This window comes from Engystomops pustulosus, chromosome 9 (assembly GCF_040894005.1).
Source record: "Engystomops pustulosus chromosome 9, aEngPut4.maternal, whole genome shotgun sequence".
NCBI classification, from domain to species: Eukaryota; Metazoa; Chordata; class Amphibia; order Anura; family Leptodactylidae; genus Engystomops; species Engystomops pustulosus.
The window spans coordinates 13,646,993-13,664,855 of NC_092419.1; the positions used below are offsets into that span (position 1 = coordinate 13,646,993).

The 17,863-nt window shown below is 44.6% G+C and overlaps 1 protein-coding gene across 1 annotated transcript; it reads right to left on the minus strand.

The window, feature by feature from the left end:
* Positions 1-1,768: 1,768 nt before the first annotated feature.
* LOC140076697 (3-galactosyl-N-acetylglucosaminide 4-alpha-L-fucosyltransferase FUT3-like) lies at positions 1,769-16,625 on the minus strand. The gene is made up of 2 exons (XM_072123352.1): positions 16,349-16,625; positions 1,769-2,914 (listed from the first exon to the last, which is right to left on the minus strand). Exon 2 carries the CDS (start codon positions 2,899-2,901, stop codon positions 1,816-1,818), a length of 1,086 nt encoding a protein of 361 aa, XP_071979453.1. The 5' UTR covers positions 2,902-2,914; positions 16,349-16,625; the 3' UTR covers positions 1,769-1,815.
* Between the last annotated feature and the right edge of the window lie 1,238 nt (positions 16,626-17,863).

Below are 17,863 nucleotides of genomic sequence, written 5' to 3' on the forward strand. Positions count from 1 at the left end.
CTGCCATGAGGCAAGATGAGACTCTCACCTCGGGCAGCGCCCCCTGGTCGACAAGGGATTGGCGGCATAATGCAGGTTAGTAAGAAAAGCAGCCGCCATGAGCCAGAACATGTCCGTGTCGTATTAAAATAACCATGAGTGCGGTTTGTCTTGGCTAGAAGTTGGCCAGCAGGAGGAGGGGGCGTCAGGCTGAAGAGAGGTCACCAGTGGGAGCTTTGGGATTGTTAACTGTGCTGTGCATGCAGCGCTGAAGTCCAGGATGGACCCTCACTTTATTTTAAGACACCATAGACAAGAGGAAAACACACTGGGGCACATTTCCCAAGAACAGTGCAGTGTGTACTAAGTGCAGTGTGTGTACTATGTGCAGTGTGTACTATGTGCAGTTTGTACTATGTGCAGTTACCTGTGTACTATGTGCAGGGTGTGCTATGTGTAGTGTGTACTATGTGCAGTGTGTACTGTGTGTACTATGTGCAGTGTGTGTACTATGTGCAGTGAATACTATGTGCAGTGTACTATGTGCAGGGTGTGTACTATGTATAGTGTGTACTATGTGCAGTGTGTGTACTATGTGCAGTGTACTATGTGCAGTGAATACTATGTGTAGTGTACTATGTGTAGTGTACTATGTGCAGTTGTACTATGTGCAGGGTGTGTACTATGTGCAGGGTGTGTACTATGTGCAGGGTGTGTACTATGTGCAGGGTGTGTACTATGTGCAGTGTGTACTATGTGTAGTGTACTATGTGCAGTGTACTACGTGCAGGGTGTGTACTATGTGCAGGGTGTGTACTATGTGCAGTGTACTATGTGCAGTGAATACTATGTGTAGTGAATACTATGTGTAGTGTACTATGTGTAGTGTACTATGTGCAGTGTGTACTATGTGCAGTGAATACTATGTGTAGTGTACTATGTGCAGTGTACTATGTGCAGGGTGTGTACTATGTGCAGTGTATACTATGTGCAGTGTACTATGTGCAGTGAATACTATGTGTAGTGTACTATGTGCAGTGTACTATGTGCAGTGTACTATGTGCAGTGTACTATGTGCAGGGTGTGTACTCTGTGCAGTGTGTACTCTGTGCAGTGTGTACTATGTGCAGTGTGTGTACTATGTGCAGTTTGTACTATGTGCAGTGTGTGTACTATGTGCAGTGTGTGTACTATGTGCAGTGTGTGTACTATGTGCAGTGTGTGTACTATGTGCAGTGTGTACTATGTGCAGTGTGTGTACTATGTGCAGTGTGTGTACTATGTGCAGTGTGTGTACTATGTGCATTACTATTTTTATGCAATAAATGTCGGATCATCCATTGGGGAAGGTCAGATTATGATGTGTGTGGTTGTGTCTGCTAAATGGTCTTTCACTAGATGATTATTTTATGGTTCCACAACCATCAACCTCCTCATGGTTTCTTGAGTGAGACAAACTCTAGACTCCGAGGTGCAACAAGATGTCTTCTTAGATGGTCTTGCTGGTGGCTTTTGGACCTGATTTATCCAGTAATTTTCATGTTATAAATATCTTTTCCTAATTGCATCCTAGGTGGCCACCTTCACCGACCACCAAACCTTGTCCTGGTCCTACAAAGAAAGATCTACATGAAAACCATGCTTGTTCTACCAAATCAGTGGTGTCCACCTTGTGAAACTGTAATCCCACTTAAGGCTTGGGGTTGCGTTTTGCAACAATTGCAAGACTATTTTCAAGAACATGTTTAAAAAACAGAATTTCACCCGATTTATCACATAGCTAGAAAATTGCTTTAATTAGGGGACAAACACGGCAGACGCATAGAATATCCCAAGCTACACGTCTTTCAGAAACCAACTGTCCAAACTGTGAATGACCTTGTAAACAGGATTTTCTCTGATTACTTTACATATATTGCAGTAGTCATATGTAGGAAAGTTATTTGGAAGGACACGGTACTGATGTCTCCAGTTGAAATACTTCCTATACTTCTCATCGTCTTTGTCCAACTCTAGAAGATAAGCAGCAAGTTCCTTGGGACTTGGAAAATCATTTACATGAATGAAGGCGTCTCCAGGTAGAAAACGTTCATAGTTCTCCCGAGATGTTCCCAACACAACTGGAACCGTCCATGTACCAAAAGCATTGGACCATAACTTCTCGGTGATATAATCCTTGTAGACTGAATTCTCGAAGGCCAAGTAGAACTTATATTGTGATATGGTGGCATGGAAATCCCCCCTGCTTAGTTTCCTGTGTCTTGCTCCGTAGACATCAATAGGGATGTGTTTTTTTAACTCCTCATAATAAGCAATGCGGGGGGCTCCAGGGTACCACTTACTGACCACCCATGAGACCAGTTTGGATTTTGGTGGAATGGTGAAGTTCTCAAGTCTCTGCTTTAATGGCTCCATCTGACCATATGGAGAAAATATATCAGAATCTATTCGGAAGGTCATGGTCATGTTAAATAAATTATCTAACATCTTCAGGTTCTGGATAATCCGTGGTGGCTCCAAATTCCACCAGATCCAACGTTGAAAATGAGGTCTTGGAGCTTGAGGTAGCGTTTTTTTGTCATACATAATATCTGCATGGTGAATAAGGACGGCATCAGAAACATCATACAGACGCCTGTCTAAAGTCAACTTACACCCCAATATTCCATATTCTGGGCACTTATCCAATGGGGACTCAGCACCCCAAGGCCATTTCCAAATGAGGACAACAATCTCCTCGACCTCTTTCTGTGGGGTGGCCGTGTTGCTTGTGTTTTGACCTTGTTTCTCATTACAAACCAACTTTTGAAGATGCGTTGACACTTCTGTGGTGATGTTCTGGTGGCTCCACATGTACGATAAGAGGAACAGCAAAGCGAGGAAGACGAATATGCAAAGATGCTTGTACGTGATGGAAGCCATGGCCGCCTCTAATCTGTAAGGAGATGGAATTAGTTGCAATCTTCAAAATTCATCAGAATATGACTATTTATGGTTTTCGAAGGATTAGTAAGCTCTGGTTGGTTTCTTCCAGAAACAGTACGGCGCCTGTCCATAACTGGTGTCTTGTATTACAGCTTGTAGACAGGTTGGGTCATGTTTCCAGGAGAAAGCAACCATGTTCTTCCATTCCTGAACCCTTTTTTAATTTTTAAAAACCCCTCAAGTCAAGAAAGGAGCTTGTTCTAAAGTAACTAGCTTGTATCGTCTTGTTTTGTACAGACCTAAGTGTTTCCATGGTAACAGACTACAAACTTTCTCTATATGTAGTCAGATCCTGCACTCATGCCTTTTTTTTTACTCCATAAGTGATTTGTTTTTTTTCTCTATCGTTAAGGGCAACCTGACAGCTCTGTCACTTATTCTGACATCACCAACCTTTGGAGCAGCTCGCGAGGATTCCATCCCAGCCTTTACCTTTTCTTAATTGTGCAAATGAGCATCTGCACCGAAGGGAGGAAGTTAGGCCAGGTGGAGACTTCCCTGTCCTCCTATCTCCTTCCACCTGCTCATTTCTGGTGTAATGTAAAGTAAAGCATTAGTAGTTATTTTGCTTTATCTGCTGCCTGTGGGAGACACAAGGCAGCAGTTACACAGAGTACCTGACATCTCCTCCCCCTCACACAGGATTATATCATGTACTTCCCTCACACTGCAGCTGGATCTCTACTACTCTTACATGCAACTGGTGGAGAGGGACTACAGAGAGCTCTGCATTTTGGATTATCATATGGACTGTCCATCAAGCACTGGGAGGCGTGGCTCCACAGGAGACTTGGAGGCGTGCCCTGGCAGGAGACTCACAAATCAGCTGGACGCAGCTTCAGGGAAGACGCTGATTGGCCTCACCTCGGGTCATTTGCATACAGATTTACAAACTGAATGTTTAAGTTTACAGGCATGGAGAAAGACAATCTATGAAAATATAGTTAGTTTTGGGGTTTGATTTAACCAATTGGTTCCCATTAAAGTAGCATATGACAACTGCCCACCCAATTGTCAGACTTATAAATGTGAGGGGGTGGGGTGGGGGGGGTAATGTTATGTAGCAAGATTTACCAGTTCCCAGCCGCCCGCTGTGTATTCCTGCTGGGGCATTCAAAATGATGCCCCATTTTCATTATGACACATAGAGCTAATTTAGAAATAATGAATCTTAAAGGACCTTCTCTTCATTTTCTTTTTAGTTTTTTGGGAGGGAGGTTAAAGTTACAAAAAGTGGGGAAAAAGGCTTTTTTTAAAAATTTTATAGTATATAAAATCGCGATCGATTTTTGGCGCAATCGCGCGACAGAAATCGGGGGCGTGGCCACCGGACAACCCGAAGGATTCGGAAAAACCGCAGAATTTAAAAAGCCATTTGTGTCGCAAGATCAAGCACTCACATACACCAGAAAAAAGCAGGTGAACTTCAGCGGAATCTCGGCGCAGCAGCAACACCTGGTGAATATCGGCGCACGGACCTTAGTGAATCCCGGCAGAACCCGAATCAGTGCCGGAGAACCCGCCGCTGGATCGCGACTGGACCCTGTAAGTAAATGTGCCCCAATATGTATAGTCTAGGGCCAACGGGGGCCTAATGTGTTGTACCAACCAATTAAAGTACTTTCATGGATATAATACCTCGAGTACATTTCTGAGTGAATCAGCGCCTATTTCATCGGTACTACACCTCGTGGATCTTTGCCATACTGTCGGGTCTGCCACTCTGGATGAGCGGACCTCTTTGTCTCGTGGGCAGCAGCTCCTCTCTTCACCAGTAACACAGCTACATACAGCCGCCTCGCCCCCAGTAACACAGCTACATACAGCTGCCTCATCCCCAGTAACACAGCTACATACAGCCGCCTCACCCCCAGTAACACATCTTTGTATCTACCTTCACCCCTACCAGATATGCAGTCCCATTTAACATACACCTCAGCCCGCACCAGACATCCACAGGTGACCTGTGTCGAGGTCGGGCGGACGACTAAGGGAGGCGGCGGCTGAGGAGTCAGGGATCTGGTGGGGGCCCCCTGGGGGGGCAAAATGGTGGGGGCCCCGGGGCTCGAGCCCCGGGAGCCCTCCCTATAATCCGGCCCTGGCTGTATCGAATCTAATCAATAGGGTACGAGGCGGGCTGTATATAAAATAACCATGAGGGGCTGTATATAAAATAACCATGAGGGGCTGTATATAAAATAACCATGAGGGGGCTGTATATAAAATAACCATGAGGGGGCTGTATATAAAATAACCATGAGGGGGCTGTATATAAAATAACCATGAGGGGGCTGTATATAAAATGACCATAAGGGGGCTGTATATAAAATAACCATGAGGGACTGTATATAAAATACTCATGAGGGGGGCTGTATATAAAATAACCATGAGGGGCTGTATATAAAATAACCATGAGGGGCTGTATATAAAATAACCATAAGGGGGCTGTATATAAAATAACCATGAGGGACTGTATATAAAATACTCATGAGGGGGGCTGTATATAAAATAACCATGAGGGGCTGTATATAAAATAACCATGAGGGGCTGTATATAAAATAACCATGAGGGGCTGTATATAAAATAACCATGAGGGGGCTGTATATAAAATAACCATGAGGGGGCTGTATATAAAATAACCACAAGGGGGCTGTATATAAAATAACCATGAGGGGGGCTATAAATTACCCATGAGGAGGCTGTTTGGGATGATGAACTAGGGAATATTTTAGGGAACTGATTTAATTTCGGAATTTTTCAATGTCGCCTTGTGAGTTCCCTGCAAAGGGGCCTAGTGAGGTTCTGTCGCCCAGGGGCCTATTGAAACCTGGAGTCGACCCTGCATATTGTCATACAAAAAGGAAAGTCTGCGACAGCAATTTCCCTCTTTATGTGGAGACTGCAATCAAGCTGCACCATACTTGTATCTGTGGTGCGCACAATGAGCGTCGAAACTGTATATTTTATAATTGTAGATCCAGACGAAAAAAAAATTTGTCCCAGTGACAATTGGAGTTTCTTAATTTTTTGCTGTAATGGGACCAAGGATTATCAATAAATCTTCATTACAGACACCTTACAGCTGATCATTGCAGCCCGGGACTATAGTAACATCCAGAGAGGTCACCAGAGGTCACAGTGGGCAGAGGGGTCCGTCTGTAACTAGGGGTCGTCTGTAAGTCGGGTGTGCTTAAGTAGGGGACCGCCTGTATAACATAAGTGAGGGAACAGTTTTCCTGTGGTTGTTTACACATGGTGCACTTTTTTCTGCTTTCTATTGTAATTGTATAGTATCCTATATGCCCAGGATAGCAATGTTGCACGTTTGTTCCTGTGATGATCCCTACTACGTATAATTATACACGTGCAAATGCAGATCTGTTTCCTTGTTCTTCCTGGAGACTCTTTTCTCTGTCTCTCCGCCCTCCTGATTAATATCTGGTTGTAGTTGTAACTAATTTGTCCTGGTGTATAAATTACAGACTACAGGTCATACCTGACCGTGGTCTTACCCAGTGCAACTTTTCTAAGTGCACAGAATTATTCCAGAATTGGACCAGAAGGGAACAAAGGGGCACATTTACTAAGGGTCCGCGGACCGCATTTTCATCGGGTTTCCCGACTTTTTCCGTTTTGCGCCGCATTTAACTGGGGTTTTTGGCTCACGCAATTGGATTTTCAGAAATTGGGGGCGTGGCCATCGGACAGCCCAACTGGACTAAACGCAGGATTTAACATTCAAAATTGTGTCGCAAGCCAAGCACTTACATGCACCGGGAGGAAGAAGGTGAACTCCGCTGGACCTCAGCGGGGAAGCAACACATGCAAGAAATTGGACGCACAATCTTGGTGAATCACGGCAGCTCCGAATCCTCGTCGGACAACGCACCTCGGGGATCACAATGGGACAGGTAAGTAAATGTATCCCTTTTATCTTTAAGAACATGCCTAACTCTTGTCTTTCCAAATGTTATCTGAAAAGCACCATTACCTCTTTCCTCCATTGCCTTCCCACCTCCCCACCCCGCTCTGCGGCACCCACTTGGTCTATCACCCCCCACTAAGCTGATCATCATCAGCAGGGGCTCCATGTCACACAACTGGGTGCAACATAAGTACAAATGAACCCTCCCCCCCACACTCCTCCGGGGATCAATAAAGTTGTATTGGTGATGTTACAAAAGAACCCAGGGGGCATTTTGATAGTTTTTTCTTTTCACTGGGACATATATATGAGCACCAGTTAAAGGAGCGATGGTACTAGCCGACACTTGGGACCACAGTCGAAGTGGCACCCGATCTTCAACAGAGCTCGCCACAGGGCTGGATGGTCTTGCTGCGGCAGGGTGCCACCAGGTCGTTCCACAGGTGCGACTAGGCCCGCGGTGGCAGCCGAGGTAGCGGTACAGAATCACAGTCCAGGCTCAAGGTCAGGCACAGGCACATAGTCAGGGCAGGCGGTAGAGATGCAGAGGTCAGGTCCAGTGTCACGGGCAAGGGAACGGTACACCGGAACATAGGAGCAACGCAGGGGAGCTTTCTCTAGAGCTAATGACCGCAAAGATCCGGCCGGGAATAATGGGAGCCGCCAGTCTTTATGGAAACCCGGAATGGCCAAAGCCAATCAGCGGTGCGCTGACCATTTAAATCTTCTTTGGCCTAGCCTGGACAGGAGCAGGATTGTGGAGATAAGTGAGGGCCGGGGAGGCGCCGCGCAACAGAGAGAGGGGCACAAGTGTGCCCGCGATCCGTGACTATGTGTGCGCAAATATCTGATTAGACCCAGCTGCTCTGATTAAAGGGGTGACATACAAGTTAGTCAAGAGAAGGGGGTCCGTCTTACCTCCCTTATAGCCCGAGATAAAGAGAGCAGCCGGTTGTGCATGTGCTGGCTGCTCTATTCATTTCTATGGCACTGACGGAGATTGTTGAGTGCAGTGCTCGTCCATAGAGAAGAATTGAGCAGTTGTAGCGTGAACAGCCGCGCTCTTCAGCCCGGCCTATGATAGGGGTGTGACAGATCCCCGTTCTCGTAATCCATGGGCAGAGGTGTAACTACAGTGGTAGTAGTTGACATAGGGTCCACAGTGTCAGGGGGCACTATAGAATGGAGGATGTGCACCATTATATAGAAATTACGCTGCTAACAGTGTTGTGGTGGGCCAAGCACGGAAATGGCAAACCGTATGTTATACATAACTATAGTTACCAAATCCGCGGAGTTGAAGGAGAGACAACAAAGTCATTTAAATATCACTATTGGGCAAGTTAGAAATAAAGCCTTGATCATACATAGAGAAACCTCTGCCGGTTACAGTAAGGACCCACAATTATACGGAAACTTATGACAAATAAGGAGAAACAATCAGGAGAATGGATCGATGGTAACGTAACACCAAATCATTTCTTATATTTATGTCCAATGGTGACATGGAGTTAAAGGGAACCTACCACCACGCATCTACGTATAAAGGTAGATTGGGTGGTAGGTGCATCTATTGGATGGGAGGATAGTACTTTTAAGGGCTAATCCTCACGTCCCCGCAATCTTTTCAAAACTTTTACTTCCCTAATATGCAGATTTTCTAAAGAGGCTGCTGGGGTGTGGAGTATCCGGAGCTGAGGCTACACTGCACGGCTACTCCACGCCCCTGTAGCCTCTTTGATCCTCCTACCAGAAATCTTCAGCACGCAGCTATGAGGACTATGAGGCGCACCGGATTATAAGGATGAATGACCAGCAGGTGGCAGACCTGTGCACAGTTCTAGGCAGCTGTTGTCTGTAAGTGGGGTTCATATATAAGGCGCACTGCACTATAAGGCGCACCTTTAATTTCAGAGAAAATCAAAGGATTTTTTTGTGGGCCTAATAGTCCAAAAAATACGGTAATCATTGAGAATTCTCAAAACATCAGATGAGTCTTGTAAATAACCAGGGACTCTGTAATAAAACATCCAGCCATTCGGATAACTTACTGACCCTACGGCCAAAATTATGGGGAAGGTTCCTTTGTGTGTTTTAGGCAAGGCGTGTATGATGGAAATTACTGTTTTGTGTACAAAGAAATGATCTCTTTGTTTGGATGTAATAAGACCCAGCGAAAATTCTTCCACCACGATGCGGAATTTTTTTTGTTTGACTATAGCGGTCGGGTTGTGCGTCCATTAGCAGCACCGCGCCCCCTTTGTCTGACATGTTGATTGTCACATTGTTGCTATTTTGTCATTCAGACAAGGCAGGGGACGGCCCCATGGACAGGTTACCTTTACGTGAAAAACCTCTTCTCTTGTTGTAACGCGCATAACTTTACTCTAAAAAAAAACATTCGTAGAGGAAGTACGTAATTGTAAAGAAATAACAATTGCGCACCCTAAAGTCGCTGGACTGGTTTATTAAAGATACATTTCCATTGGAATCTGTGTAAAGCGTTGATCGGTTCTACAAGGTCAACTGCTCATGAAAGTCAAAGTCACAAAACATATTACTAATACGACTAATATTTTTCATGAACTTTCATGAACAATTGTGTTACATTACCATGGATCCATTCTCCTGATTGTTTCTCCTTATTTGTCATAAGTTTCCATATACCGTATTTTTCGGACTATAAGGCGCACAAAAAATACTTTGATTTTCTCAGAAATCAAAGGTGCGCCTTATAGTCCAGTGCGCCTTATATATGAACCGTACTTACAGACAACAGTTGCCTTGTACTGTGCACAGGTCTGCCACCTGCTGGTCATTCATCCTTATAATCAGGTGCACCTTATAGTCCGGTGCGCCTTATATATGAACCGTACTAACAGACAACAGCTGCCTTGTACTGTGCACAGGTCTGCCACCTGCTGGTCATTCATCCTTATAATCAGGTGCACCTTATAGTCCGGTGCGCCTTATATATGAACCGTACTTACAGACAACAGTTGCCTTGAACTGTGCACAGGTCTGCCACCTGCTGGTCATTCATCCTTATAAACCGGTGCGCCTTATATATGAACCTAGACGTTTTAGCAGGCATTTATTGATGGTGCGCCTTATAATCCGGTGCGCCTTATAGTCTGAAAAATACTGTAATTGTGGATCCTTACTGTAACCTGCACATATTTTAAAGGTTTTTCCTTGTTTTTTTATCTTTGTATCTATGTTAAACTAGAGTTTGTGAGCAACATTTAACGTCTATGTGTTAGGGTTGGGTAACACAGAAGACAGGGGACAGTGTGCCCTGAGCTTGTCCCAACCTCTGTCCCTTCCTATAGCCCCTCGGCTGGTAAACTAGCCGGAGTAACAACAAGAGGGTACGTCAAGAGCAAAATCAGTAGGCAAAGAGTCAATGTCTAAAACTAGCCGAGGTCACAACAACACAGATACAGAGCAATACAACCTAATGCAGCAAGCGAGTGATGAAAGGGATTTCAAACACTGGCACAGGTGACTAGTGAGGCTGCAATTTATGCAGCCAGAACCCCACCTCCAGAACCTGATAGGAGCTGGACAGCTTCTGGGAATTAACCCCTCATGGTGCAGAACAACCAAGCACCACGCAGAGGTACCACAAGTCCCAGCAGTTCCAGACACAACTCCTAGACAGCGCAAGATCTTAGCAGCCACTGCCCGGGACGAGAGGTGGAGTTTGCGCGGATACGCACCGGGGTTCGGAGAACGCTGCCGGCACCAGCAGAAGAACCAGAAGTCCCAGCATTCTCCCTAGCGAACCTGACACTATGGTTTCCGTGATGTGCGAGATTTATCTTTTTATGATCAAGGGTTCGCTTCTAACTTACCCGATAGCGATATTTAAAGGAAACCTACCACTTAGAATGGCAGGGGTAAGCTGTAAGTACCGAGCACCAGCTCAGGGTGAGCTCAGGGTGAGCTGGTGCCGGTACTTACTTTCGTTAGTGTTATAAACCGCGGTATCGCGGTTTTAACACTTTATAAACTTTAGAGCAGAAGACGCTTCGGCGCTGCGTGCCCACGTGCGCGCGCCTACATAGGAAATAGCGGAGATGTTGCGCACGCACGGTCGCACGCAGCACCGAAGCCCCTTCTGCTCTGAAGTTTAAAACGTGTTAAAACCGCGATACCGCGGTTTATAACACTAACGAAAGTAAGTACCGGCACCAGCTCACCCTGAGCTGGTGCTCGGTACTTACAGCTTACCCCTACCATTCTAAATGGTAGGTTTCCTTTAAATGACATTTATTGTAGCCCAGAGAAAGGGCTAGCAGCAGCAAAAAACAAAAACTGCAAGAATTCGAGGATGAGGAGAATTGGGGGAAATTCACATAGGAACTGGTTGTCACAGCTAAAAAGAAAGAGTATCAACTATGAACAGATCTTCTCGACTGCTCAGGTCCAATCGGGAGACGATTCTCTGAATCAAATACTTTTTTTGTTCAGGGGCCACTCGGAAGGATGCACCAGGTTGCAGCAGAGCCCATCCGGTTCTCATCCAATGACCCTCTGAGGTGTACCATAGAAATGGTGAGTATGTTTTTTTTTCTGCCTAGTGCATCAGATGAGCCTATTCCCTGGAAAGAGCTGGACTCTTGGTACCCCCCCCCCCTTGCTTGTTCATATAAAAACACCACTACCAGGTTATCCCATTGTAGAACCTCTTGATTTTGACAGTGACAGCGCGCCACGGCCTGATCGCACATGCATTTCTTTGGAAACACATGTAATTGGAAACCAGCACCCGGCGTCTTGTATTGTTCCCATACAATCGCATATTTGTTTGGGCCGTGCCCCGGGTGCGCTTTGATTCTATTTCTAAACGCACACTTTTGTGATTTGCTTGTAGCATTTTTTCTTACATTGCTTGTTCTTCTTTGAATGCCCCAGTACTAGTTTGAGGCATCCATCATAAGGACCCCTGGAGGCACATAACACATGACTTTCCCTTCAGAGCATGAATTTCCCATTAGAGGAGTTCTTAATGATGGGCAGGGGAATACTCACTAGCTTGTTGTTATGGGTGCTCTTGCAACCCACGTCAAGGGTGCAGGTGCCATGTGCCCCTGTGGCGCGGCTGCAGCCTCACTCACCTTCCCTCGATCCAGCGGTGGTCACCAAACTCCGATGCGCGTGTGCCAGCTCTGTAAGATTTAAATGATGATTGGCACTGGCCGGCCGCCTGCCCTGTTATGTGCCGGCCCCTTCCTGTGTCCCCTACCGGATCTTTGTGCCTTGGAGAAAGCTTTCCTGTTTTTACCCTGTTACCCTGTGCGTTTACAGTGATTTCCCGTTGAGACCTCGATTATGTTCCTTACTTTGCTCCTCTGCCGCCAGCCCTGACCTCCTGCCTTGTCCTGACTCCGATCCTGTACCGCCTGTCCTGACCTTCTGCCTTGTCCCGACTCTGATCCTGTGCCTCCTGTCCTGACCTTCTGCCTTGTCCCGACTCTGATCCTGTACCGCCTGTCCTGACCTTCTGCCTTGTCCCGACTCTGATCCTGTGCCTCCTGTCCTGACCTCCTGCCTTGTCCTGACTCCGATCCTGTGCCGCCTGTCCTGACTTTCTGCCTTGTCCCGACTCTGATCCTGTGCCTCCTGTCCTGACCTTCTGCCTTGTCCTGACTCTGATCCTGTGCCGCCTGTCCTGACCTTTTGCCTTGTCCCGACTCCGATCCCGTGACTCCTGTCCTGACCTTCTGCCTTGTCCCGACTCCGATCCTGTGCCGCCTGGCCTGACCTCCTGCCTGACCATGACTCAGCCTCTGCCTTATGATTCTGTACCTCACCTTGGCCATCACCGTGAGCTGTGGAGTGACCTGATGGTTTCCCACTGCAGCAAGTCCAACCTGCTTTGCGGAAGGTCTCTGGTGAAAACCGGGTAGACTCCGCTCCCAGGTGTCGACTTACATCATCGCTTGCGGTGGTTCAGTGGGTCCAGTAGTATTCCCCTGACACTTGTCAAGAGACTGCAAACTTTTGGTCCACTGATGTAGAATGGACTGTAATTTCCTTGTATGAGCTTTTGCCCAGGGTACTGCATCTATAGTAGATGTGTGTATACCCAGGACCGACATGGCTTTCTAGATGGTCATTCTCGGATGAACAATCAGACATCTGACTGCTTTCATCAAATTGGATAATGGTGAGAGCACCATGTTGGACAACTTGATCACAAACCCCAAGAATTTCTTCCTGGTGGCTGAGACAAGGGATGACGTCTCCATTTTGATTCTAAAACCAAGCTCCTCTACAAGGTCTTCAGGGTATTTTCCAGATTCCTTTCCATCATTTCTTTTATCTGAGCTATCAACGTCCAGTCGTCCAGGTACGGTGTCACATACATTCCTTGGAGTCTGACGACCGCTGACAACACTACTGCACTTTTGTGGACAACCTGGTGCCGAACTGAAACCAAAGGGGAGACTCTTGAAGTGATAATTAAGTCTCCACTTCCCTCCTATTGGAAAAACTCTGGAGTAGATGCCTGAGGCTTGCTGGTGGTAGGGCAATAATCTCTTAGATGAGGTCTGATACAACACGACTGAAAGACCAGTAGACGTAAAACCTGTTGGGCGATGATGTAAAACCTGTTCCTCCGTATCTTTTGTCACACTCTGCGGTTTCTTTGACTACCCTTTTCAGTTTATTTATGCCCCCTATACCCAGGTACAGCTTTATCATCGTTATCTGAGCTGATTGCACCTTCTTATGCTTTTCCTGACTTACAGAAGCAGGAGACACAGATCTAGCCGGTTCTGATCTCTTATACGCTAAGCAGCTTGTGGCTTCAGGAAAGAAATGGTCTTTAACCATGAAAAGAACATCCTGGAATCAGCCTACAGACAGGAATCCATGCAGGAGGACACCCTGCACACACCGCAGTTTCCCATTCACCTGGAAGGGGCTGCTGACAAGACTTTTTTAGCACCTTTTGGCTCTGTCTGATAATTATTCATGCCTTCCTTGGGCGTTTAAGCCCGCCTCCTCCTTCCCTTCCAGAGACACACCGACTCTCGGTAAATCAATGGCGCCGGCTAATCAATGTGGAAAACGACCACGTATGTGCGGGATCTGCAGAGAGCCGGCTGAGGAGCCGGGCATATGCACGGAAGGAAGGCGTGAATATTCAGCAGACGGTGGAGCCAGGAGCGGCTTCAGTGAGACTCATTTTCGAAAGTCCTTTATCTCCAAAAATGAAGCCATTAACAGCTAAATAAAGAATGGATCCTGTTTCATGGGGTTACTCAACAATAATGACTAAAAAGGATCCGTTGGGCCCTCGCTGAGACCCATGAGTCTGAAAAGTAACTTTTGTATCTATAAATCAATAACAGAAGTAAATTCTCCTTTTCTATTTATCAGCTTCAGCACAATTGGTTAAAAATCTACAACTAAATGGCGCTGTCTATATGATGATAGATTCGTTACATACATGGGGAGGGGGGGGGGGTTTATTTCCCTGCATATATTCTCACACACTGGGGCTCATTTACTAAGGGTCGCGCTGCTCACTTTTGTCAGACTTTGAAACTTTTTCGGGGATGTACTTTCGGTGAAACTTTTTTTCACGGCTTGGACAGGTATTAAACAGGTGTCGCAAGACAAGCACGGCGCCGTACGGCAGCGGTATATTCCTATCTTTTCTCGGCATACAGGATACCTACTTAAGAACACCCAACATACAGACGACCCCTAGTTACAGACAGACCCCTCTGCCCCCTGTGACCTCTGGTGAAGTCTCCGGATGTTACAATAGTCCCAGGCTGCGATGATCAGCTGTAAGGTGTCTGTAATGAGGATTTATTGATCATCCTTGGTCCCATTACAGCAAAAAATGTTAAATTACAGTTGCCACAGGAGCAAAAAAAATTTTTGTTTGAAACTACAATTATAAAATCTACAGTTTTGACTTCCATACAAATTCAACTTAAGAACAAACCTACCCTGTTCGTAACCCAGAGACTGGCTGTATTTCGTTTTTTATGTATACAGATGTATATACTGTATATTATACTCTCTCTTTACTTGTGTTTTATGGTTACATATTTTTAGTCTCTTGAATTTAAGAATGAGGCTCCAAAAAGTTGTGATCTGAGACCTGTCAATAAAGCCTCGGCAAACTCAACTCTCCGCCGTCTCCCCTGAAGTTTAGTGTTTACCATTATCCGGAATCCTACTATTAGGTTCTGGTACCATATCACTGACATAAACTTGGTTCTGGTACTGTATCAAGGAATTAAACTTAGCTCAGGCGCCGATAATACGTAATAATCTGTCCATTCTGCATATATACACAGCATAGTTACACATGACTAGCCTGCGTACATAACATAACTATAGAGTGAGACATCCGCATACTGCAGACACTATACACGGTATTCACAGTATAGGCACTATGCACACTATACACTGTATACACAGTACATGCACCAGACACAATACAAACACTATATAGTATACACAGTACACAGTATACACACTATACCGAGTACAAACACTATAAATAGTATACATTATACACAGTACACCTACTATACATAGTACAAGCAGTATACACAGTATAGACTTAATGAGCTAAGCAGGTGGATATCTATCTATCTACCTCATATCCATTCCATATCTATCTATCTATCTATCTATCTACCTCATATCTATCTATCTATCTCCTATCTATCTATCTCATATATATCTTCCTAATATCTATCCATTTATCTATCTCTGTCTATCCTTTCTGTATATATATATATATATATATATATATATATATATATATATATATATACACACATACACAAACTTTACACACTATATACATTATACACAGTACACACTATATACATTATACACAGTACACACTATATACATTATACACAATACACACTATACACAGTACACACTATATACATTATACACAGTACACACTATATACATTATACACAGTACACACTATATACATTATACACAGTACACACTATATACATTATACACAATACACACTATACACAGTACACACTATATACATTATACACAGTACACACTATATACATTATACACACTATATACATTATACACAGTACACACTATATACATTATACACAATACACACTATACACAGTACACACTATATACATTATACACAGTACACACTATATACATTATACACAATACACACTATACACAGTACACACTATATACATTATACACAGTACACACTATATACATTATACACACTATATACATTATACACAGTACACACTATATACATTATACACAATACACACTATACACAGTACACACTATATACATTATACACAGTACACACTATATACATTATACATTATATACACTATGCACAGTACACACTATATACATTATACACTATATACACTATACACATTATACACACTATACACAGTACACACTTACATTTGTGATGACTCTCCAGGAGAAGTGTCTGGTCTCAGTGATGGTCCTGGTGACTCCTCCACCTGTCCTCCTATCTACCCACACCCAACTCCCAGTAGGTGCCTACCATTGTCTCATGTTACAGAAGAGACGTGACATAGTCTATGGAAGGCTTTTCTTCTAACTGGTTTCTTGCATTTTTCCTGCTGCTGTTGTTATGACATTAGAAACTTTCAGCCTTTACAAAAAACCTCAAGTGAGTTCAGTTTTTGAAAGGACTTGTTGAAGTTTCTGAAGTCCTTCTATAGAAAAAGCCGACAAAATAATGAAAGTCAACTTGAGAAAAGAGGAGGCACCAAAGGGAAAGGCGGTTTGTTTTATAAGGGGTTGTCCAAAACATTACTCATGATTGTCTCTCCTCTGGAGATTGGTAATGACATTTGGCCAAATCAACTGTGACTAGCCGCCATAACTACAGGAGTGGCTCCCATTCTCTTCAATGGAGGTGGGAGCTGCAGTGTCCAAGCCCAAACCTGGCGGAGCATCTACGGCTTTAAGTCTCCACATGACCTTAACCCTTTAACGCTCTGCGCCGTAGAGGTGCGGGGGATGTATGAAGAGGGCTCACGGGCTGAGTCCTCTTCATACACCGCTAATAGCCACGGTTGGTGCTTGCACCGATTGCGGCTATTAACTCCTCCGGCGTCGGCATCGCCATCTTGGATCCAATTTTTGATCCCCAGGGGTTGGCGATCAGTTGCCATGACAGCCTCAGGTCTTTGTCAGACCCGAGGCTGCAAGGTTTCTGCAGTTTCGTTACAATGAGCCAGTGGCTCATTGTAACATATACTGTGCAGAAATGCCATATACTGCAATACAGTAGTATTGCAGTATATGGTAGGAACAATCAGACCATCTAGGGTTAATGTACCCTAGAGGGTCTAAAAAAACTGTAAAATAAAAAGTAAAAAAAAAAGTTTTAAAAATAATAAAAAAATGTTAAAAACCTAAAAGTTCAACCCCCCCCTTTTCCCTAGAATTGACATAAAACATAATAAACAGTAAAAATCACAGACACATTAGGTATCGCCACGTCCCAAAATGCCCGATCTATCAAAATATAAAAACGGTTATTGTCGGCGGTGACTCCCATAACGGAAAATGTCGCCCAAATGTCCGAAATGCAATTTTTTCACTATTTTACTTCACATAAAATGGAATAAAAAATGACCAAAATGTCGCACAGACCTTAAAATGGCAGCAATGAAAACTGTGGCTCATTTCGCAAAAAATGACACCTCCCCCAGCTCGGTGCGCCAAAGTATGAAAAAGTTATTAGTAGCAGAAGATGGCAAAATTTTTTCTTTCTTTTTTGTGAAAATGTATTAAAACACAATAAAACCTGTATAAATTTGGTATCACCGCGATCGCACCGAACCAAAGAATAAAGCTGAGGTGTTATTTGGAGCGCATAGTGAAAGTCGTGAAAACTGAGACCACAAGAACGTGACGCGAACATGAATTTTTTTTCAATTT

Excerpts from the sequence above, each read along its gene's own strand:
- LOC140076697 (XM_072123352.1), bottom strand. The coding sequence starts at position 2,901 with ATGGCTTCCATCACGTACAAGCATCTTTGCATATTCGTCTTCCTCGCT.